General features: G+C 28.7%; 2 protein-coding genes across 2 annotated transcripts in view; one reads left to right on the top strand and one right to left on the bottom strand.

Annotated features, from left to right (window-relative positions):
• The window catches only part of LOC134827257 (uncharacterized), a 37266-nt gene extending 12331 nt beyond the window's left edge, over positions 1-24935 (top strand). The window contains exons 3-6 of the mRNA XM_063839839.1: positions 20361-20432; positions 20876-21103; positions 21231-21439; positions 22041-24935. Coding sequence (XP_063695909.1) covers positions 20361-20432; positions 20876-21103; positions 21231-21439; positions 22041-24917 — 3386 coding nt within the window. The 3' untranslated portion in view covers positions 24918-24935. The remainder of the gene's footprint in view (positions 1-20360; positions 20433-20875; positions 21104-21230; positions 21440-22040) is intronic.
• Positions 6405-7223, bottom strand: LOC134827914 (uncharacterized). The gene is made up of 2 exons (XM_063840801.1): positions 7193-7223; positions 6405-7138 (listed from the first exon to the last, which is right to left on the bottom strand). The coding sequence occupies exons 1-2, from the start codon at positions 7221-7223 to the stop codon at positions 6405-6407; spliced, it is 765 nt and encodes a 254-aa protein (XP_063696871.1).
• Positions 24936-25218: the final 283 nt, after the last annotated feature.

Here is a 25218-nt window from a genome sequence, read left to right as displayed (position 1 = left end):
TTTACGTCGCGACGCTTAAAAACTCCATAACTTATCTTAGAGAGTGTATTGAGCTGTCACTTTTTATCATTTACAGAGATAAAAATTTATTTTATGCTCTTGGAACGCCTTTTCATGTTCTTTAATATGGGCGATTTAAAAGGGATCACAAAATAGAGCTATCAACATTTCTAATCGCGTTTTGTGATTTATCGATAGAAAATTACAATAATTTGCTTGAATTTCGTATCAAAAAAATCGCAAAGGGTCATAATTTTGCTTGAGGCAAAAAAAATATAAATTTGTTTCCTTATCGATTCGAGACTTGTGAATCGTAAAATTTATCGACTGAGTAATAATTTCTCACTTTCGTGTTTCATGAAATCAAAAAGTTGAATTAAAGTGAAAACTTGTAGTAATTACTTAAAAATACGCCGTCAAAGGATCTTTTTTCTCTCAATATTTTTTTTTTTATCGGAACATAATAAATGCACTTTATTGCCCTTTTTATTGTAAAAATTTAAAAACGATTATTTCTTATGACATGAAGTCGAGTTCCCATGATGATGATGAGTACAGTTAATTTCTTTTTCATCGTCATCATGCGTAATGTTTCTCTCTCTCTTTCGTTTTCGGTTTGTCATGTGTATGGAAATTTTTATTTGACCTACACCTAGAAATTTAATCATAAAAAAATGTTGAAGATGCAAAACCAGTCGAGAGCTTCTGAGAAATTATCACCATTGATTGATATTTTATGCGTTTTTATAATGAAATGAAATGAATTTGTGGATTGAGGCGATTTCTATTCGAGTATTTATTTATTTTGAATCCGAATGATTTGTAAATGAATGAAGTACCTTTCATTTTGTGTCGTTTTTTGTAAAGTAAGTTGTTAGAAAAAAAAAGTTTGTTAGATAAATATTTGATTTCCGGATTGTAATGTGTAATGTAATTTCTCATTGGAAAAGTAAGGGATTTTAATAAAAATATTAATTATTGAAATTTTTTGAGAGTTATTAATGAATTAATAATAATAAATTAAATATTTAATAAATAAATATTTTTGTTGATTTAAGATAATTAAAAATATTAAATTTTATTCAAACTAAATTTAATTAGTTAATTTAGATAAAATTAATTTTTATTTATTTTAAAGTTAAAATTAATTAAATTAAATTAAAAAAATTATTTTTGTTCAAAGTTCAATTTTTAAAATAAAAAAATATTGTTTTGTTAAATTAATTTTTTTAAATAATTTTTTCAAATATTAATAAAAATATTTTTTTGTATTATTAAAAAAAAAATATTTTAAAAATTCATTCTAAAAATTATTTCAAAAAATTTTTGTATAAAAAATTAAAAATTGTCTGTTAAACACATCAAAAACCATCAATAAAACTTTTGAAAAAACATGAAAGAAACCCAAAAAATAAATAATCATAATTACCTTAGATTCCTGTTGATATGATTACCCGTGAGTGATGAGAAACATCTTTTATTGCCCACAATGATGCTCGCTCAATCTTAATGTTCTCAAATTATTATCTTAACATTTTTTTCTCTTCCTTAACCTTTTTTTAATGTTTTTTACGACTTTCAAAGCAGCGGTAATTACTCGCATGGTGCATCCATTGTTGCCGAACACCATGAAAGAATTCCTTTGTTCTCCTTTTTTACCATCATTGAACTCCATTTCTATTTACTTCCATTTTGTTAATGAAAAATAAAATAAAAAAAAATAGAATGATGAATTTTTATTAAAGTTAAAACAAACTTTCTAACTTTTTGCACATGAAACATGCAGAAAAAATGCGTTTTATCCGTAAAAAGAGACAGCCGACGTCAAAAAGTGTGTAAGAAGAGACGAAATTTATTTATTTATTTTTTAAAAAGTTTTTTTCAGTTCATGAACGAGAAGAGAGAGAAAAAATAAATAAAAACATAAACATCAACCAAAAAAATAAAAATAAATAATAATAACATCAGCAGGTACTCGTTTCATAAAAAAATGAATTCAATTTCGATTCTTCCTTATACTTTGATTTTTTTATAAATTTTTTTCTTTCTGTTCGAAAAGGAGGCGATGCTCTGTAATTTAACTTTTTATTTCTGGGGACCAACGAAACATTGTCCGATACGGATGAAGAATAAATTTTAAATTGACGTCGGGTAGTGATTATTTACGAAACGAAAAAAAAATGTTTTTATTGTTAAGCTCTGTGTTTCGTGAACGACCAACTACGAAAGGAATGTGTGAGTAAAACGTGAGACGAATGAAAAAATAAAGACAAGATACAAAGGAAGATTTTTTTGGGTGCATTTCTCGTAGAAATACGTCCTACACGAGAAAAAGGAGAAAAAAATCAAAACGATGGAATTTTTGTATGCACAGGTGTTAGAAAATCATCATCATTATTATTAAAAATATTTCGATGATAAATGTTCGTTGGAGTGAATTAAACACGTAAAAAAAAGTTGTCTTTGGAATGCTGTTCTCTCCTGCGGCAAATCAGTAGCCAGAATAAGGATGGGCAAATTTCGTTGCATTTCTCACCTATGACTCTTAATTTTTTTATGAACGAACGACAAACAAGTCTTGCGCTTGCACTAGAAAAAGTTTATTACCCTTTCAACAAATTAAGCGACGTCGTTGTCAATATGTGTGGTTAACTTGCCAAGTAACCCAAACAACCGCGTTGCAACCAATAGACCGACAAAAAAATCGATATGTGTTGAGACTTTACTAACATTGCCAATTCATTACATTAAATTGTTCGAATTCCTTTGCTCACGGAGATTTTATATTCATATATATTTCTCAATATATTTCAATAAAATATTAAATAGACACAAAAAATTATTTATACGCCGCGAAAAATGCTTAAATGCTCAATCATTTAAAACCAATTTGTAGTTTTGCGATTCGATTCACGTTCAATGCATTTTCTTAATTTGTTATCTCTCCCGCGAAACTCTGCGGCGATGGGAAATGTGCACTGCGTCATATTTGTAACATTTTGTTTTTTAACGCATTAATATTAATAAGAGAGGAGATAAGTTTTACAACAAAAACTATGGATGGAGGTACAGTTATGTTGTTTGTTGTTTGCCATAGTTAAATCCTGTTTTTGTAGACAAATATCTGCTGAGACAGTTTTGCATGCATCAAGTAGATAATGATCGCGAGTGGCTGCATTTTTTGCAATAAATAGTGGTAATGGTTTTATTTTTGTATAAAGAGACTGAGAGTGGGTTTTGGTTTTGGTAATAAAGTGCATGGGAATTTTTTTAAAAAATTTATTTTATAAAATTTTATTAATTGATTTTAAAAATTTATAAAAATTAAAAATATGTAACTTAATTATTTTTAAGTTAATTTATACTAAAAAAATATTTATTTTTAATTTTAAAATAATTTTAATTAATTAATAAAAAATATATGTTTGATTTGAAAATAAAAATTAAAATTAAATTAAATAATTTATTAAATTTTGAAAATTATCAATAAAAACTATTCAGAAATTAATTTTTTTTATAAATTAATTTTTATTAATTTATTTATTTTTTCATAAATTTATCAAAATAAATCATTTAATTAAAATTGTTTTAAAACTTAAAATATAACTTTCATGAATTAATTAAATTTATTTTATTATTTAATTAAATTAATTATTTTTTTAAAAATTAGGTAAATAACTTTTTGATTAGGATAATTAATTTAAATAAATTTAATAATTTTAAAAATAAGAATTTCGACATATATTTTTTATAAAAATATATTTTTTTTATCAAACTATCTTAAAAATATTTTTTTTAATCCAAAACTGCATTTCAAACCTGTTTCCATTCCAAATCCATCAAAAAAATCCAACAATAAATCATCAAATAAACGCCACGTCACTCAAAAATATATCCCCACAAATAATTTGGTTAACAATAAAATTACTCAATTATGCACAAGCACTCTTGACGCATTGTTCATAATCCCACACAACTTCTTGCAACTTCATCTCCTCCAACTAAAAAAGCCTTCCAAGTCATCATTGTCACAAAAAAAAATAAAATCTCCTCAAACCTAAAAAAAAGTAAATTTAACAATGAAAGTACTTGAACATTAATAACAACAATGGAAAGTGATTATGTGTCTAATGAAGGTTGACAAAAAGCTTAACACCTTTCATTTTTCTCTCCATTTGTGTATTTTTCCATTGAAACACTTTACTTTACGACTCACCTAGATAATAAAAAAAATAGAAAAACTTGCAGATGCAACTCCTATTCAGATGGAGTCATTCACCCCGTCGAACGCATATTGATTAACATTCGATCATGACCGATCATCGAGATCGATAATAAGTCAAGTTTATATGGACAACTTTATTAATGAATAAAAAAAATATTTGTCACTGCATTTTTTTTTCACTCTCATGTGAAACATGTTGTAGAGAAATGTCGATATGACACACTACTTTCGAAATAGTGAAATTTTTTTAGCGTCCGGAGTAAATAGTCAATGTTTAAAAAAAATATTTTTTTTTTAATAAATATGTAAATTAGCATGAAACCTGCCAATTTCAGTGTCAAGTTTTCGTTAATTAAAAAAAATATTTTAAAATTTTTGTCGGGTGCATTGCACTTTGCCAGATAAAAATGGCAGATAATTAAATCATATCACACCGCGTTCGATGAAATTTCTTTGAAAAAAAATTTCGTAGCACGAGCGCCATGTTGTGTGTGCAAGAAATATCGATTAATGTAAAATGCGTGGAACGAATGCGAAAAAAAATTATTTACTTTTTTTTCAATTATTTACGCAATTTGTTCAGATTGCATGCGTTTTGCGTTGCTTTTAATGAGCTTCGTAATAAATAGGTTTATAATGATACAGTTGGTAGGTTCGGTGAGAGAAAAGTTGTTCACGTGATGAATGTTCCTTGTTAATTTCCTGCGATCGATCGATCGAACGAGAGCTTTGGAGGTAAATTGTTTATCTTTGACAATCATCGAAATTCAACATAAATGATTACATTTTATTATTTATTTATTGTGCATCGCATGTGCACCTCCTCTTTTGTGCTTCATTCGACAGCCAAGCCATGACGTTGTAAAAGAGCAGTGAACGTCCCTCGACAATTCTCTCTCTCCCTTTAATTACTTGCATGGCGAAAATAATGCGAGAATTTGCACAAGACAAATTGAAATCCAGATAAAAAGTCGAGATAATCGTTTTCTTTTGTAGCTACCCAGATTTCTTCTCTTCATCGTTCTCTCTTTCAGCATCTGACTTAAACTTGTGAATGTACAAGTAACTTGTTCATGTTTATTTTTGTGATTTTTTTTGCCATGTCTCGTACTTTTTTTCCTGCTAATTTTTTGCCTTACAGAACCTGTTCCTTCATTTATTTGACTGAATGTGTTATTATAAACTGTTATTTATTATTATTATTTAAGAGTTTGCCGAGAGACTGTTGGAATGGACCACAACAGTTTTCAGGCGAAATTTGAACAAAAGAAAAAATTCTTCGCAATTCAAGGTCACGTGAACGTCATTTTTGATCGTTCTACGTGCGGTTTGGTTTTTGGCAAACCACAAGTTGTTGCCTCAGGTGAATTTGGGAATGCACATTAACCTAAATTAACGTTCTCAACCGAGAATAATTTTCGTTGAAGGAGATCCATTCTGCATTTTATAATTGAAATGATTCAAGAGCCTTAATGAGATTATTTCGAAAATTCTCTGATAGGATATCGTCGTAATACGAACCATACATCTCTGGATAAATCCGATCGTGTCGATTTTAGTCTTTGCTATTTCAAAGTGCATTGTGTGGAAAAGCATGAAGCCTTCTGAAAATTCTGATTTTTCAATCCGAATCTTAAATTAAAAATTTTTCAAATTTACTTACCATCGTCGCCAATTTCTGAAGTTGATCCAGTTTTTAGCTTCCTTTGAAATTGATGAACTTCTCAAACACGCGCGAGTTACTTTCAACAAAAAACGAGCCTTTTGTTGATTCAAAACATTTTTTTGCCATCATTCGCGAACAAATTTAAATATCAGCACCTTTCATGCTGGATTAATGCTCGCAGCTCATTAAATATGAATTAAAATGTGAAACTGGAGAGCAAAGTGAGCAAGCACCTGTCATAAGTAATTCACGATTTTCCTGTTGTAAAACTATTTTTTTCCCGTCTAATGGCTAAATACCTAACGACACACAGCGATCTATTATTTTGATTTATTTAACAGATTAAAAGGTAGAAAAGAACGACGGAACATGACATGAGTATTCGATCGGGTGTGCCTCCGATGTATATACGTCATAGACAAGCGCCAGATTAATTTAGCTTCGTTTTTTTTTTATTCGAAGGAATTTAAGTAATTCTAAACCATTCTAATAGGATTATCTCGCGCGTTCAATTCATTCCTGTCGATCATCATCGTCATCGTCGTCGCTTTCGTCGTCATTCGAGAAATAAATTGGATCATAATCGGAGAGATATTCTGTCGGATTTTCTCGCTTACGCGGCGACTTCGTATCTTCTTCTTTATTGCCGCCATTAATCAATGTCGGAATGGGCGTTGGTTTCTCCTTCTCACTCAACGGTTCACGCAACTTCTGAAGCAGTTCTTTCATATTCACGGGCAAGTTATTTTCTACTTCAATTCCAACTTCAGCTTGCAATCCAACCATTTGAGCGGATAAAGCGTCAACCTTTTGTCGCGCCGTGAAGAGAAGTTGATCATGAGCCGCAAGTTGAAGTTGAGCGGTTTGAGCTCGAAGAGCCGCTTGAGCAACTGCTTGTTGGGCAAGATGAAGCCCCGAAGTGATGATCCGAACATTATTTGTGGCTTCTTCGAGATCTTTTTGACCAGCAGCTGCAACAGCTTGAGCTTTAGCGATTTCATTTGCTTCGAGCTGAACTTGAGCTTGAGCTAAATAAAGTTGTTGAATCAGTTTTTGAAGCTGCGTCGTTTTCTCGGTTTTAGCTTTGTCCGAAAGAGGCGTTGGATTCGTCGAACTTGAAAGTCCTTGGGTTTGTTTAACAGTTATTGGATTCAAAATCGTTCGATTGTTAGCCATTGCAACATTTTCCGGAGGATTTTCAATGAGAACGCATTCCATAGCGAGAATAACTTGCGTTAAAATCACACCTTCAAAGAAAATTTCATAGGATTTCATTAAAAAATTTAATTTAAAAAACTTACCGATAAAAAGAGAGCTGAAGCGATTCAACATTTTTCCACAGTTTGACATAAATCTCATAGCTAACAATGTTACTTTTGCACGTCTTCATTATAATAACTTCTACAAGGCATAATTTCACGTGCCAATCCTTCATCGACTCGTTTGCTGCAGTTTTTTAACCATTACCGCATCATTACATAAAAACGAAATATAGACAGCATTGACAGGTGCTATTGCATAAAATCTTCATGTAAATCTGTACATCAAAGGAATACTTTTGAAATTCCACAAACATTCTTCAGCATTTTTCCATTTTACATTGAAAATCGATGTTGTTGCTGTGCGAATCTAGTCTGGTCCAATTATTCTCATCATAATGCCTTAGTACTACTTGTATTGAAAGGCATCGATTTGCTGTGTTAGTAAAAGTGCAAATACAAACAGATCCAAAATATCAAAGTCGTGAGCAATTTAAAACGATTTAACAAGTAATTGTCTTTTTGCAAAATTATTTGTTGATTGGGTGCCGCTGTGTTTATTTAAAGCGTTTTTCTCAGTTGAAAGCTAAAACGGATCAATAACTCCTGATAAAACTTTATGGGAGGTCAAAAAGGTATCCTGCCTGTCAAAATTAGCTGTCAAAATTTATAGTTAAAATTTGATTTTTGAGAAATTTTTTGATTAAATTTTTTTTTTTAATCAAATTTAAAAAAAAAAAATTGACATCTGTAAAAGTAACAAAACAATTATTTTGACCTTTCACAAAGTTTAATCAGAAGTTTACGCTTTGAATTAAGAAAAACTTTCTTTAACAAACAAAGCGCCATCTATTCAACAAGAATTTGAACAAAAAATGACAGATGTCAAAATTTTTGCTAAAATTAGATTTTTGAGAAATTTAACAAAAATTTTTTTAACTAAAAATTTACACAAATTTCTCAAAAATCTAATTTTAGTAAAAATTTTGACATCTGTCATTTTTGTTCAAACTCAACTAATGATAATTTTGCAACATTCTTTTGCGGTAATGGCTAATAAAGAATAGTCACAAAATGACATTAACGATGTGATATATTTTAACGCGACACATCCTCCGGAATCTCGAATGAACAACTCATACTCATAACTTTTTACGACGCAATTAACTCACGACTCGCCATAAATTGACATTCTTGCACTTTATTCGTCGCTTTATCTCAAGCTTGCTGTAACGATCAATCCATGCCTTGCTAGACGAGATGTTAAGATCCTTATCGCACATAATGTTATAAAAATGGCAGCAAAATTAATTTTTGTGCGACACTAACAAGATCTTCGCGCATTAAAATAATGTTAATAATGATGCAAGAGACCTTGAATGCATTTCGCAGACAAATCCCGCTTCATTAATCGAAACGATTTGAATAAAAAAAACTATAATAATAAACTCGTGTCAAGAAATCAGTTTTAGTACATCGCACGAGATGTCGACACCGACCGACATCAGGGTTCGTTTCTTGTTCGAAATCTTTTGTTTTTCTCGATTGCGCGATGATGGATGACTGCAAATGTCAGTGCAAATGAGTAGAAAGAGTTCATGGACCGTATGACCTACAACTACTTGTCTTGTCCACAATAAGAGAACATAACAAAAAAAAATAAGATAAATGGCATAATGGTTCAAAGTCATAATATTTTAATAAATATTATAATAATGAAATGCCTGGCCTCTTTTCTTCTCTCCATTTTTTTTTTCATTTTCATTCAAATGAGAGAAAAATATTTATTTTGAAATAACAATCGCTCTTTTTTTTGTCAATTGTCTGTAACAAAGTCAAGTATTCACGTAGGCAGAAATTGATACCTTTGCGTCGCACACAAAAATGCGGTTAGAACGTAAATTGATACTTTTTGGTCAATTTTAACGCGCGTTCTAACCGGTTTTTACAACGTTACAACACCCACTTTCGTTTAACGAATCTTCTTAAAAAAATTTCAGCATTAGAAATATTTTTTTTAGAAAATCTCTTAAGGTAGCTTTCCTTATACGGAGTGATTTACGACATCATGTGATAAGTCATCTTCACATCTCTAACATGTCTCTCGAAATTATTTAGTGACACATGCTGAAGCGAAGCCGTGACATGTGCCATTCCTGCAATTGACAACGACAGACGACTTTGAATAATTGAGCTGCGATGAAGTGATATTGACACCGCATTGCCGCTTCTTATTCAATGATGAGCTTTTTGACAGTTCATGTCGCTTTCGAGATGGCAATTAAATTTTTTATTGATAAATAATAAAAAATTAAAAGAAAACACGTTGCGACAATAATACCTTTAACTTATCCGATGAATCAGAGGATTAGCCTATTTCCCCTTCTGCAATAAATTTTATACGACTTCCTAAATTCAATAATAGTTCAATTAGTATTACACGTGTTTCGAGCATCGACCTCCGCGCATCGGATAATGCAACAAAAAATTATTTTCACACCGCCAATTAATGTTATTATTGTGCGTATAAACGGCGCTCGTTGGTAAATAATACTCAATATTTTTTTTGTGTATTGAATGAACAGCATGTTGCCTTTGCCTTAAAATTGTTGTCCCACATTTTAACAAGGCATGAGCACTTCGATTCACACACAGGCACGAATATTTAACGAAACAACAACAGCGAATATTTCATAATCCAATAAATAAAATAACATGTAAAGTATTTTTTTGTATGCTTAAACTATGAACTGTGGCAAACATTGTATTGATGCTTCATTGTGAAGAATTGACGTTTCGCGAATCGAAACTTTTTTGCGAAATATTGTATAATTAAATTCATATCTATTTCTGAAAATTTCGAACAAAATAAAAAAAAACTATAATGAAGGAAAAAAAACTTAATTTAAAAAAAAATAATTTTAAAAAATTAAAAAAAAATATAAGCTTCTATTAAGAAAATGTGATATGCCTTATAGATAATTTAAAACACATTAACTCATAAATTCTCGATAAAAAAAAAATAAAATAGGTTTCAAAATTCGCTCCTGTGTTTCCTAAAATAAAAAAAAACTTAAAAAATGAAACAAAAAAAAATGAATAAAAAAATTACTTCAAGAAGTTCTTACCTTATATCTCGTCAATTTCTCGCAGAATATTTCCGTTGCGAAACATAAATTTCTCACACAACATAGAACTTGTTTTTAATTATCCTTTTTTAAAAACAAAGTAACAAACGTTATATCATTTCGTTACATGTTTCATCACTTGCTAGCCCAGAAAAATGCTCTAATCGATCATTTGCGACGACTTGACACGCCATCGCTCATAAACATCTCTTTCGCAAGACCTCGTCGCGTTATGCAACCCATTATGCGCGATACTATATGCATTGAAAAGTGATGACACGTGCAATTAATTCGTAGTCCATCTAACGTCTTTTATCAGCACATATTGGCAAAAACCTCTCGTAATAATAATATGCATTCACATTTTGCGCTCCTCTTCTTATGCAAGTCCCCACGTAAAGTAACGGTGAATAATTTGTTTGAATTGCCATGTAAGTACATTATAATAATCGTTCGATGCGATACGATACGAGAGTTGCTGAAGATGATGATTATGTGAAATTCCACGAAAAATACCATACAACCGATATTTTTAATGACATGAGAGAGATTCCTTCATGTGACCCGTTTTACTGCGGCAGAGATATCACACACCGATAATAATTAAACGAAGAAAGATGCGGCAGAGAAAAAAATATTACTCGCCATCAGAAATCAATAAATTTTACGAAAACTGACAAGCCATCAAAATTACTTGATTAATGATGCACGCCACTTGTCGTTTATAAAAAAACAATAGGACCCTCGAAATCTTATCTTAAATTTTTTTTTATAAAAATTCATGTTTATTCATATATATTATGTGATTAAAAACATAATTTATTAATTAAATCCCTCGTGGCGCTTTTGAATTCTTTCAAAACTACAAATTTTCACATTACTCGAAAAAAAAACGTAAAATCGAAATAAAATCAATGCAAATCAACAATTTTTTTTATCAATACGAATTACACACATTACGGAATCGCTCGGGGAGATGAAAGTTTTGCACATTCGCACGACCGATGATGATAAATTTATTATTAAATTGATCAGTCAGAGAGTAATTTGTTGTTTTTAGCTTTTATTTTTTATTATTTTACCAAACCATGATGAATGACGACATGACAAAATAAAGTGCTCAAAGATCATCATTATTATTATTATTTTTATTATTAATACGAAAAATGCCAAAATTCAATTAAGGATTATTATATAAAAAAAATTATAAATTAGTCGCGGCTTTTCGTATGATAATAAGTTTTTTTTTGTTCGTTAGAAAATATGTTCAAAACATATGTTTAGTTACTTTTTGCACTTTCATTGGCACGTACAACTTAATAAAAAAAATAGTAAAAATTGATAATTGAAAGTGAATGAATGATCGACAAGTGTTTACTTTTTGGATAATGTTATATTTTTTTATTTGATGTAATCGGATTTGGTTTCTGGATATTTTACTTTGTACATTACTCGAAGGAAAGTTAATGTTCCGTGAGACTATTTGCACTAATAATAACAATAATAATATTTTTTTGATATAATCATTATATTAATAAAATAATATATATGTTTAATATATATTATACATTAATATAATCATAATAATGTAATATATAACATTATTTACTGACTGATAATATTTTAATAAGTATTTATTAAGAAAACTATAAAGATTATATATCTTAATGTTTATAGTTTTAAAAGTAATTAAAAATATTATCTAATATGTATTAAAATTATTTTTTAAAAAAATATTGATTTATTTGAAAAAAAAAATAATAAAATTGGATTAAATAAATTTGTCTTTATAACATATATAATACAAAATAGCATAAATAATACTTTTTAATCCTTTTATAATACATTATACATGAATATAATACAAAATTTACAAACAATACATTTAACAATAAAAATTGATTTTTGTTAATAAATTTTTATTATTTATTTTTTACCGATAGTAAAAGTATCATTATTATTATTTATTTAATGCTCTCTATTTATAAATATAAATAATTTAACTACTCTTGTTTTTTACATTTTTTTATTATATTATTTATTTATTATTTTATTATTATTTATTGTACATTTCGCTGTTGGCCATTAAAATTCTGCTAGTTTACTACTTTTTTTACTATCGTTAAACTATATTTATAAAAACAAAAGTTAAAACAAAAACATTGCTCTTTCACTTTCATGTTTTTTTATAAACAATTTTTTTTCTATAAGTTTATATTGCATTAATGTATAAAATGTGTAAACTGCACATTAAATTTTACACATCATTACATCAAAAGTGAATTTATATTGTTTGAGCAAATAAACAAGTAAACAAGGCAAATAAATTAAGTGGTTGGTCGATGTTGTTATAATTAGCTTTATTGAAAAGAAAAAAAAAATAGTTGAACGGCAATGAATTGAAACTTTCTTGATCTTTATCTTGTTGAATTCTTTTCTATATAACTTGAATTGATAGTTAAAAGGTAGAGGTATAGAATTCGGCTGCATTTAAAGTTAATCGAGAATTCTTGTCGGATGATAGAAAAAAAGTAGCTGCATCATGCATTGGAAATAAATTCTATTTTGTTCTTTATTATTAAATATTATTTTTTTTACCGTAATGTTGAAAATGTTAAGAGAAAAAAATCTGTTAAAATTGAAATAAAATATTAAATTTTAAAATTTAATTTCTTTTTTTAGTTTTAAACAAAAATATCAAGAAAAGTTTTAACTTCTATTTTCAAAAATAGAAAAAAAATAATTCTCTTAAAATTTTTTACTTTACGGTATTACAACAAGTAATTGTGTAATTTAAATCCACTCCTTTCATTTTTTTGTAAATATTTTTAAAAGTAGTAAATAATTGTAATATCATGCCAACAAAAGAACCTTAATGGAAATAAAACATAAATTTGTAGCTAACAGGGATTTCTTGTCATTAATTTTATCGGATAAACATCGCGTTCATAATTTTAAACGACAAAAGGAAGTGTTGAGTCTTTCCGACTACGTTTAATAATAAAAACTTTAATAAATAAAAATATATTTAATAATTTTCCATCAACATATCAGTACGATGGGATTTTTATTTTCTCAAATCTCATCAGTAATTATCTTCTATTATTGTCTCGAAACACCGACAACCGGCGCTGTAACAACAAATAATGATAAACAAACAAAAAGAAACAATTTAAAAAGCCAAGCACTTGTGCCGAAAAATAAACATGACGCATTACATAAATTTTGAAAGCGAAAGTCATCGAATCGCCTCCGATAATTTCACTTTGGACGTGTGTGAAGTTTTTTCCTTTGTCAATTTGCATAAATTTCAAAGTTATAAAATACATTAGAAAATATTTTTTTTCTACAAAAATTAATTCAAGAGCAATATTTAGAAAGTTCGTTAAAAATAAAAAAAGCGATGATACCATCAAGGTTACACAAAATTTATGGAAATAACAACAAAAATGCAACGAAACATCATCAATAATATTGATTAATCTGACAGAAAATCACCTGTAAGTCGTGCAATAATTGAATTGAACCTGCACTTGCGCGCTCATAATCCCTGCCATTGTATTGTCAAAAAATGTAGGAACAAGTTTTGACCTCAATTCGTTTCATGATTCATTTGAGTTACTTTTGTTTTTCATTGTTGTTGAACTCTTCGCTTTAAAAAAAAATAAAATGCCTAATGATGTTAAACTCGTGACGTGCCAATGTGTTTCTGTAATGCTAAATGTTTATTGATCAAACAATTCACTGGCCAATGACACGATAAAAAATGCTTTGTTTTTATTACGAAGCGAAATAATCAATATTTTATGTAAATTTTTTTAAAGTTTTTTTTTTTTTGAATTTGCATTCAAATCAACACTCCGACAATCATAAATTCCATGGGAGCACCGAGGAATGGAACAATAAAATCGATGAGTAAATGATAAACTGCGTTTACGATGCTCGAATGTTAATGCAAGTAGCAAGAAAAAAAAATAAATTTGCATACAAGACAAGAAGACAAGTTTTCGTTTTCGTTGCTGCTACGTCGCGATCGGCTATTATGTAAAAAAAGAAGGCGCATCGCAAAGAAGATACAATGTAAAAGAAAAAATCCTATTTTTTTTAGTTTCACACAAGAAAAAAAAAGAACAATTGAGAAGCTAGATGCACTTGACTTTTACGACATTTGTGGTTTTAAATAATTTTATAGAAAATGTGAAGGAATTTTTCCTTAGAACCCTCATCGTTGAAAAAATTATTCAACAATTTCAATCAAGAACCAAAAAAAAATTAATCGAAACCGCGATTCTATCATCATTATTTTAAAATAAAATAAAATTATATTGTTAATAAAAAAATAAAAAAAAAACGTTTGATGAGCCAATTCTTGGCTTTGTTTCCGTCGTCAACATTTATGGCGATCGCCTTAATGATGGTGCGCAAATCATGAACTAACCAACACCAAAAACGTAAATGTATCGAAATAAAACGTGTGAAAACGTGCGACGAATATTTAAGTAGTTGTGGCTAATCCAGTTGGGTTTTTAATAAGAATTACATTGTATTTGATGAAAGTTTGTTTGTTTGATTGTAATGAATTATTATTAATGTTGATACAAGATTTTTTGATTTATTTCGAATATTTGTATGGCATTTGGAATTCAGGAGTTAATTTATGATTTTTCGTTAACAAAAAAAAAATGTTTAAAGTTGGAATTTAATATTTTTGAATTTTTTATATCAATTTAAATATACCTAAATAATTTTTTAAAAAAATATTTTAAAATTTTTTTTATTCAGAAAATACACTTTATAAAATCTGATTTTTGCAAATATAAAATTTATTTTTTTTTTTTGTAATTTTTTTTTTAATTTTTAATATTTTTAATTTTTATTTTATTTAATAATAATTAATAAATAATTAAAATAAATAAATTAATAAAAAGTACAAAAAATTTGATACATTTTAGAGAAAATATAAAAGACTTCGTGAAAAATAATTTGAAAATAAACAAAAAATTCTAATATTTGGATCTTTTTTTTAAATAAAAATTTAATAATTTTAAATCGGAAAAATATAGAATTCCTCACATTTCAAAATTATTTAAAAAATTTAAATTAATTTTTTTTTATTTTTCTAAAATTTATTTTTAATTTTAATTAGAAGAATTTTTCAAAGTAAATGAAAAAATCCGCTATAAGAAAAATAAAAATAATTATTAAAAAAAGTAAAAGTAACTCACCTGTTTTAACAAAAAAATAATTGACGCCTTCATACTGGCCTCGTTTAAAAATTAGAATATTTCTCTTTGAGCTTCCTTCTATTTAAAAATGTAAAAAAAAATAATTATTTAAAATTCTTGTGTGGCTTTGACATCTAAAAATTTACCTTAAGGCATTTTTTACAACATTTCCTTTACTCTGAAGTATTTTGTAAAAACCGTTAATTTAATCCCTTGACAATTCTTAAATTTTTAGAATCAGCTGTTAAAACAACTCTTGAGGAATTCGACACTACCAAATATATTTTTTCATACATTTTGACCGTTTTTCCATAAAAAGCAACGTCAACCTTTCAAAAATGTGCCGATCGCAAGTTACCAAAATTAGCATGAATTTTTTCTTAAAGTCTCTATTTTTTTAAAAGGAAAAAAATAAAATAATAAATGATCTAACATAACGTTACATAAATACTTTTGCAAGAAACAAACAAATAATAAAGCAAAAAAAAAGTTCATGAGATGATAATTCATCATTTTAAATTGCAATCATCAATTGCTGCTTGTCGTGTAACGTGTAATGCATTTTCATGTTTTTTTCCTCTCTCGTAGAATTTATTGTTATAAAAAAATAATTTTAAATGAAATTGAGTGTCATGCGCCTGAATCGACACATTTGATTGCTTGTTTCTGGAATCTGGTAAGCAATTAAAGATTCTTTTATCACACTTTTTTTTCACGAGCTCAAGTGTGTGATGCAATAAAAAAAGCATTCTAAAAGCGCGGAGGTATGTGGAAACTAACGTCTTTATATGAAAAAAAAATAATAAATAAAGATGAAGATAGTCATGTCTTGCTTGCAGGCGCATTTAAAACGACTACACACACTTTTGTTTTCTTTTTCGCAACGCTCGTTTAGTTCACTTTTTTTGTTTCGCTTTTAATAGAAATATTTTTCCCATCAGATGTGTTCAGATCAGGCGGAGTGTAGGAGATGAAAAATTGACGTAAATTATTTTTTTATTTTTATTTAAGTAATTTAACTAATTTTTATTTATTTTTATAAAAATGAACAAAAAAAATCAAAATGACTTTTCAAACATTTTTCATTAAAAAAAATTTTTTTTAAATATTTTTCATTTAATTTTGAAGATAAATAAAATAAAAATATAAAAAATTAAAAAAAAAAAGTTAATTTATCATTTGAATATTTATTTAATTCCTTTACCTTTTATTTAATATTATTTAAAAATTAATTTTTAATTTGAAAAAAAAAATATTTTTAAATATTTTATGAATAAAAAATTCTTTAATTTATTTAAATTATATTAAAATTCATTAAATTATTTTTTTTTATTTAAAAATTATGTTTATCAAAATTATAAATATTCTTAAATTTATTTATTTTTTGAAAAGAAATTTTTGTGTCATTTAAATATTTTTATTTGTTTATTATATTATTTTTAAAAAATTATCAAATTAAAGCTCTTAAAATTTTAATTAAAAATCAGTAAAGAAAAAAATTGTGTTATTTTTGAGTAATTAAGAGAAAAATTGACTTCAGAAATTTTTTAAATGAAAAATTCAGAAAAACCCAAGTCGATTAACTCCGCAAAGTATTTGAACTTGTTTAGTCGTCGTCGTCGTCGTGTTTGTCGTAAAGAAAGGTAGAAGAGATAATAGACGTCACGGTGCATGCATTTATTATTGCGGCCTTTCATCATTCTCTATGTCTATGAATTTTCCCAACCAAGCTTCTTCTTCTTCTTGTTTTGTTATTATTATTATAATAAATAATAATATTATTATTAAACATACACAAGAGATATATGTACAAAAGATGGATATAATTACCTTGGAGTTACCATTAATATTAACCTGAGCGAAAAAAAGTCTTCTTCGGAACTTGCATTTTTTTAAACTAATAAAAAAGCTAGAAATAGTTAAAGAAGAATACAAGAAATTTTTAATAATAATCATGTTTGTGATGTGATAAAACATATTGTTAATTCCCGCTGTACGTTTATTATAATTTATGTAGATGTTTTTTTTTTGCTTCGCCCGAGATTCCCGAGACGAAGTGGCTTTTTTCCAACAATCGCAAGATTTTTATACGAACATCCCATTAATAATGCAGTGATTATTAAAGTGAAAAATTGTTTTACGTGCGTATGTTGCGGAGAAAAAAGAGCATATAATTGAGTGATGGTATGTTATTATGAGTAATACAAGTGAATATCATTCCGCGGCGGGCAACATAATGAAATAATGAAATAGCGAGTTACCATAATTAATTGTCTTCCGTTGCTGCGAATGTTACTGCGAATGTGCCAACGACTTTTTGCAAGTTTGTAGCAAAAAAGGAAAGGAATTGCAATAAATTATGCGGTTGATTCTAAACAAAAATTTTATTATTTTTCATTTTTTTATGTAACGAGTTTATTCAACTGTACAAAAAAAAATAAATTTTGTCAAAAATTACATTTTTTCATAAATTTTATTTTTTCTTCCGGTGACAATTTAAAAAAAAAATAAAATTGAAGCCACGTAAAACGACGCGTGCACGCGCATTTAACAATGATTTCACACTTGGTTTAACATCAAAACCAACTCATAAACTAACCAAAAATAAATACCACACGCATAGCTTTCCATTTCATTCATTCATTGCTGTAAATGTCAATTTTGTATATTTTTTTTTTATGAACAAACAATTTTTGTTACATGAAATCGTTGCATTGAAACGGCGGCGCATTTTGAAACAAAATATTTATTTAGGTAAAGAGAAATTAAGTAAAGCCAAAAAAAAAAATTTAAATAAAAAAAATATAAACGATTTTCTGATAAATCACAAAAGTTAGGCAGACAAACTTCAATTAAATTTAATTCAATGTCAAACTAAAAAAAAGTAATTTTTTGTGTCTCTTTTTCGTTTTTTAGTCTTTCTGAAAAAAAACTTTTGAATATTGTTTAAAGTAAAACTATATAAAAAATAAAAATAAAAAAAAAATTAAAAATATATAAATAATGTCTCTATTAATATTTTAATTTTATTTTATGTTAAACAAATATTTAAAAAAAAAATTAAAATATACTTATTTAAAGTAAATAAATTTTGAAATAAAATTTATTTTAATGCAAAAGAATTTATTTTTCTATGTTTTCAATTTAAATTTAAATAAACAAAAAATTAAAATTTAATTTAATTAAATATTTAAATAAAAAATTAAAAAAAATAAAAATAATAAAATTTTTTTCTCAATAAAATTTAATTAAAATAATAATTTTCATAAATATTTTAAAAAATTTAATTAATTAAAATTTTATAAATTTAAATTTTTTTTAATAAATTTAAAATTAATTTTCTTAAAATATTTTAATTCAATAAAATTATTTAAAAAAATTAAAAAAAAAAATTAATTAATTATTAAAAAATTTTCAAATAATTTATTTTAAATAAAAACTAAATACTTATCAACCCTTTTTTACAATTTCCAACAAAAAACGCATTAAAAAAGTAATAATACTAAATTAAACATACGGCACAACAAAATAATATCATTCAGAACGTTCGATGATGAATGTCATTCCGTGCTTTGTACCGGTAATTGTTACATTTTTATTATTGTTGCTATTATGTAATTACTGTTGATGGATTGTTGTTATACTTTTTCTCTGATTTTTTTTTTACAAATCGTGCACAGTGTGTCTCTTTCAACTGCTATCAACAACGGTCATCACTTTGACATCGACAATAATTGTTTTTTTTTTGTATTTTTTCATTTCGAGAGAAAAAATTGTGCCAATGGATGAGCTTTTGCTCTATTTTCTGTCCTTGAAACTTAATTTAAAACTGACCAACCATAATTCGATTTTTTTTTGTTCTTAAAAAAAAAATAACTGGAGCGCATCACTTTCAATTTCAATGAATTTTTGGAGAGAAAAAAAAATCAAATTCTTTAAAACGAAAAAAAAGTCGGGCAATCAAGCGCGTTAAATATGGCGAGAACGAGATGTTCATGCAGACCTTGACAAATACTTTTTTAGTTAATTATCTACGTAATAAATTGATTTTTTTATGAACATTTTTCAGTTTTTTACGGTACAAAAACTTAAATTGTTCAACGAGTGATTTATTCGTCGATTAAAATCGTTCGTTGGAAAAGTTACAAAAAAAAATATTTGAATACTTTAACACCTCTTGCTTGCACAAAATAATTGGAGACGGCGCACGCCTCTAATAAATAATGGACATTGCACGCTCTCTTGTCTATTTCGCATGCAGCGCGAAATATTTTTCTAAATAGAGTTTTTATCTAAGAAGACAGACATGAATAATGTGACTTAATTTTCGCCCTTTAGCTCTCTTTCTAAAGCTCGATCGCGTTGTAATATATCACCCAGAAGCCTAATGTGACTTGAAAATTGACCATTATCGCGTGATTTTTGCTCGCTTGCAATTTTTTTTCTTTATTTTTATTTATTTAGAATATTCAAACGAAATAAAAATAAAGATAATGCGCGATTCAAGGTTAAAATTATTTATTTTATTTTTGAATAAATTCCAAAAACAGCAAGTCCAGTCTCATCGTCGTCATAATAACAAATTACGCCGCGGCAATGTGGGTGCTGCACACGGGATGATTCATCAAGTTTTGAATTTTTAAATAAATAAAATCAGGTTTTGAGGCAAAAAAATTAATCAGCTGCACTTTAATTGTTCTGCTGGAGAAACATTAAATTTTTTTTGCTCCTTTAATTGTTTTTTAAATGAAACTCGTATCATGTCGATCAATCGCCAAGTCATTAAAATGCTATTAATTTCAAATGTAATTGCTGCGGATTTATTGATTTATGTATTTTATTGTTTTTTTTTTACAGAAGCACAATTGATGTTGAAGAAAGATGCGGAAAATGTCGATGAATATGCTTTTGATAATCCAGCTTTTAAAGGTAAGTTTTTTATTTAATTTTTAAATTTAATTTTAATAATTATTTTTTATTAATTTTATTATTTAATTAATTTCATTAAAAAATAATTTTTTAATTTTTATAAATTTTTAATTATTTTTTTATATTTATTTTATTATGAATTAATTTTATAAATTAATTATTTTATTTTAACATAATAAAATTTTAATTAAAAAAAATTCAAAAGTTAAATTTTTGCCTTAATTAAAATTTTGAAACTTGAACTACTGATTAATTTAAAAAAAATTTTTATTATTTTCAATAAAATTATTTAAATTTTAACATTAAATTTACTCAAAAGTTGAAATTCAAATGAAAACTTTTACATTTTTTTTAAAAAAAACTTGTCTCGAAAAATTTTTACTTTCGAAAAAATTTTCAAAGTAAAAAATTACAGAAAATTAATATTTATAAAAATTTTGTAGGTGAAACAACAAAAACCGCATCTCCGCTCGAACCAACATGGACTCCCAAATTAAACGGAGGTCGAAAAGCCATGGATGACAGCTTCATTGCTCCAACTCCTCGTGTTGTGCCATTACGCGGATCTGATTTTACCGGATTGGGCATCGAGCTTTGCGGCGGACTCAAAGAAGGCATTTACGTGAAGAAAGTAATGTCTCAAGGGCCTGCTGCTGAAACCGTTAACCCAGGTACGTTAATTGAATCGAATTTCCGTTCTTCATTTTTTTTCGTGTTTCGATTTTTTCTACGTAAATGAAGACATTTTTTTTTTGAGTCGACATTCAATCACGCAACGTGTTTATTTATTATTTACAGGTGACAGAATACTGAGTCTAACTATTGATTTTCGACATGTCGTACAAGAGGATGCAATGACTATTTTGAGCTATGCATCGCCATACAACATTAAACTTGAATTGGTCGACGGCAAGGGGGTCATTGGAACAACGAGCAGCCCGAAATCAGGGCGATCAACGTTGCAACATCCGCTGTATCGATCAAGTAGTCAAACTGATGTCAGTACGGTGAGTGAAAAATCTGAAATTTTAAGAATAAAATAAATTTTAATTAAAAAAAAATAATAATTTAAATTTTAATTAATTTTATAAAAATTATAATTATTTATTTAAATTAAATATTTCTTCAAAAAAAAAAATTAAATATTTTAATGTATTTTTTTGCATTTAATATTCAACATTAATTTATTTTTTTTTTTTTTGTAATTTTTTTTAATTAAAAATTTTCTCTAAAAAAAATAAATTTTATATTCTAATTTTTGTTTTAATTTTTATAATTAAAAATTAATTTTTTTAAATACAATTTTTATTTTAATTCAAAACATTTTTTTTTATTTTTTTTTTTAATTCAATTTAATTTTTCTAATTTTAATTTTAAAAATTATTTTAATTAAAAATTTTATCAGTAAAAGAATTTTTTATTTTAAATTTAAAAATTACTTTAATCCAACTTAATTTAAAATTTATTTTTAATAAATTTTCATAATTGAAAATAAATTTATTTTTCTCTTTATTTTTTTAATTAAAAATTTTGTTAAAAATAATAATTTAATTTGAAATATTTTTTTATGATAAAAAAAAATTAACTTAAATTTTTTATTAATTTTAGATTGAACGCAATGCCAAGAAGACCCTTTTCCCCGACACAGATGTCAAGGATGAGAAACGCTCCTCAACTCCCGTTGACAAAGTCAAGGTACAAAACGAGAAAAAGCCATCATTAACGCAACAAGTTAAGAATCTCATCACGGAAAAGCTTTCATCTCGTTCCGCTGAGCCAAAACACGAAAAACTCGAAAAATCCGAATCAACAAACACCACAATTGACGAACACAAAGAAAACGACGACAAAAAATCCGGCCTTAAATTCGGCATTCGCGTTTTACCTCCCGCCGTCGGAGATCGCCTATTCGGAAAAAGCCCCAGCAAGATGCAAGCTGACAACGAAAACAACACAAACATGGAGAAAAAGGAAGAAAATCAGAAAAAAGACGAAGAAATCATCAAAGAAAGCGAAATAAAAATCGACATTGAACCCACGCCAAAAGTCGAGGCACACTTAGAGCGACAAGGCATCGTCACATCGAGCGGAATTCGTCGCGATTCTGATGGAATCCCCTTGGAAATGCCAAATCACATGATGCAAGCAGCGATGTCGGCACGTGACAACCGCCCAAAGTCCTGCGTCGATTTACGACAAAAATCCAAAGGAAAAGCTCCCATGCCGCCGCCTGAAAGTTTGGATTCGAGCACCGCCACGGAAGATACTGTCATCGATATGGACATGACAGATCACGCAAAAGCTTTAGTTGATGAGGCAATTCAATCAGCAACAAGTCAAATTTCAAAAATGAACTTTACAAACGATTTCACGGAGGCAAGTGAACATCCCGAAGGTCATCACTCGAAAAATTCAACCCCGGAGAGTGGTAAAAAGCGATTGTCAAGCGATACTGAGAGTCAAATGGCTCACGAATCGGATTTCGAGACAACAGGCAGCGACAGCAATCGTATTGAACTGAATTCGAGCGATATTACCGTGCATCATGGCTCGGAGGAGGAAGAAGGAGACGATTCGGGACGTCGAACTCATAGCTTAGGAGACTTGTCGAAGGCGAAAATGATGGCACAAGACGAAAGCGGGACCCTGGAAAGAGCTCAAAGCTTGGATATTACCGATAGCGTTACAAAAACGAAGCGTAAGGCACCCACAGACGTCGATATCATCGAAAATAAAGAACTTGGTTTGATGGAAAAAAGCTCCGATAGCATGCACGGTACCTTAAAATCAGCAAATCAATGGGGAAATTTGGCCGATTACGTTTTCGAGGACAAATCATCGGATAAAGAGGATGGAAGTGTGCATGATGTCCCATTATCTGAGACAACAATCGATTTAGTGCGCGATGTAATGAACGTCGTAGACAACATTGATGCAAAAGACGAGACCAGCGATCGCGAAAGTGACGACGAAGACGTTCCCTACTTGAAATATCACATTGAAAAGCCGCCACGTGCGAGTAAAACTGACAGCGGCGTCATTATTCGCGGCATGATCGAGAAGAAAGACGTTGCGATGCTGAATGACAACTACAATAACATGGTCACGATCAATAATATGGATCCCGTGCAGGAAATTGTGAAGCAAAGTGAGCAGTTTATGATCCAAATCAACAACGAGATGAACGAAAATGGCGCCAAAATGGAAGATGCCGTCAATAATTTCCGCGTGGAGACCCAAACGATGTTCCTCGAGACAAACGGTGACACTTCCAACGACACAGATCAAATTAAAATCACAGGAAATTACGATACAAACGTTCCGGATGACATGAAAGCCTCTCGTTACCCTTTTAACAGCTTGGAACGCCCAAAATCCGATGTTTTGAAGAAACTTGTGCAAACGACGGAGATTGAACCTGCTGTACAAATTACAACAACAACAACAACTACAACTATTAAGCCCGTAACGATGGATCCGCAGCCCGTGAGCTTGACTTTGATCAATACAACGCCCGCTTCGGAGAACGAAATGACCGAAAGTAGTCAAAATTCGCCCGTTTACTCGAGTGACAATCACGGCGTCAACAGCATCAGCATCTCGTCGAACCTCGTACTACCGGATGTCGTTACAAAACCCACGGAAACGAAGAAAAATGTCGTTATGATATCAAATACGTCGCAACCCTCATCCATAATTATGATCGAAGACGAAACTTTGGACTTTACCTTACAAGCCCCCGACGAAGAAGACGATCCTGAACTCGATACTTTCAAAAAACTCGAGGATGCAGTTACCAAGAATGCTGAGGAAATGTTCGTTATTGAGATGAACAACGGAAATAAGGAGGAAACGAGCAAAAAAGAGGATGAAAATAAAGTAAACGGCAATTATGTGACAGAAATCACAGTGAAATCGACGAAAAAACCAGCTGAAAATAACAAAAGTGCTTCAAATTCGCCGGAAATGCGTAAAACAGCGGCAAAACCCCCTCTAAGTCGCGGCAAATCAACGGAATATACGAATGGAAATGGTCGCAAGAGTTCATCCTCGTCGCCATCTCCGAACCGCGAGACTTCGCCCAAATCCAAACTCTCCAAAATCGGTAGTTTTCAGATGCAGGAACGCCGTCATACCGAAACGAACTTCATTCCGCGCAATAATGAGATAAAATTCACACAATCCACGTACGAAAGCCCGCTTTCGAAGTCATACGAGAAACGATCGTCGCAAATTGAGCAACTCCGATCGAATTTCGAGAACAAATCGGATATTCCGGTGCGCAAGAGTTCCATTCCAACGTTGAAAAATGGCTCCCCGAGCAAGATTCCGGTGTCGAAGCAACGTTCGCCGTCGCAGGATCGCAATAAAGTCAATGGCACGAACGGGACACATAGCAATCGAGGTTCGACAACAAATTTAGCGCAACCGCTGGTCAGTGTTACATCAATAAAAAATTCTTCGAAGCATCCGAGTGGTAAATAAATCACATATCTGCAAAAATTTTAGGTTAAAATTAAATTTAAGTCAAAAATAACCGTTAAAAAAAATTAAAAAAATATTAAAAATAAAAATTGAATTTAACCAAGTGATTAAAAGTGCTAAATTAATAGCTTGTAAGAAATTCATGGCCTTATTATTGTAAAAAAAAAAAAGAAAGACGCTTTACAGTTGTTTGTTTTGATTTAATTTTTGGCCATAGGAAATCATATTTTTTTCGCTCATTCAATTATTCAACAAATATGGAAGCAAATTGATTTGTTTGCAGAACACTAACTGAATACTA

The sequence above is a fragment of the Culicoides brevitarsis genome, chromosome 1, assembly GCF_036172545.1.
Source record: "Culicoides brevitarsis isolate CSIRO-B50_1 chromosome 1, AGI_CSIRO_Cbre_v1, whole genome shotgun sequence".
NCBI lineage: Eukaryota > Metazoa > Arthropoda > Insecta > Diptera > Ceratopogonidae > Culicoides > Culicoides brevitarsis.
The sequence above is the reverse complement of the archived record's forward strand: the minus strand, read 5'-3'. Positions and strand labels throughout refer to the sequence as shown.

Coding starts and splice junctions, on each gene's coding strand:
- LOC134827914 (XM_063840801.1), bottom strand. CDS start 7,223: ATGTTGAATCGCTTCAGCTCTCTTTTTATCG. Junction 7,139..7,192: donor CTTCAGCTCTCTTTTTATCG/GTAAGTTTTTTA, acceptor TTTTCTTTGAAG/GTGTGATTTTAACGCAAGTT.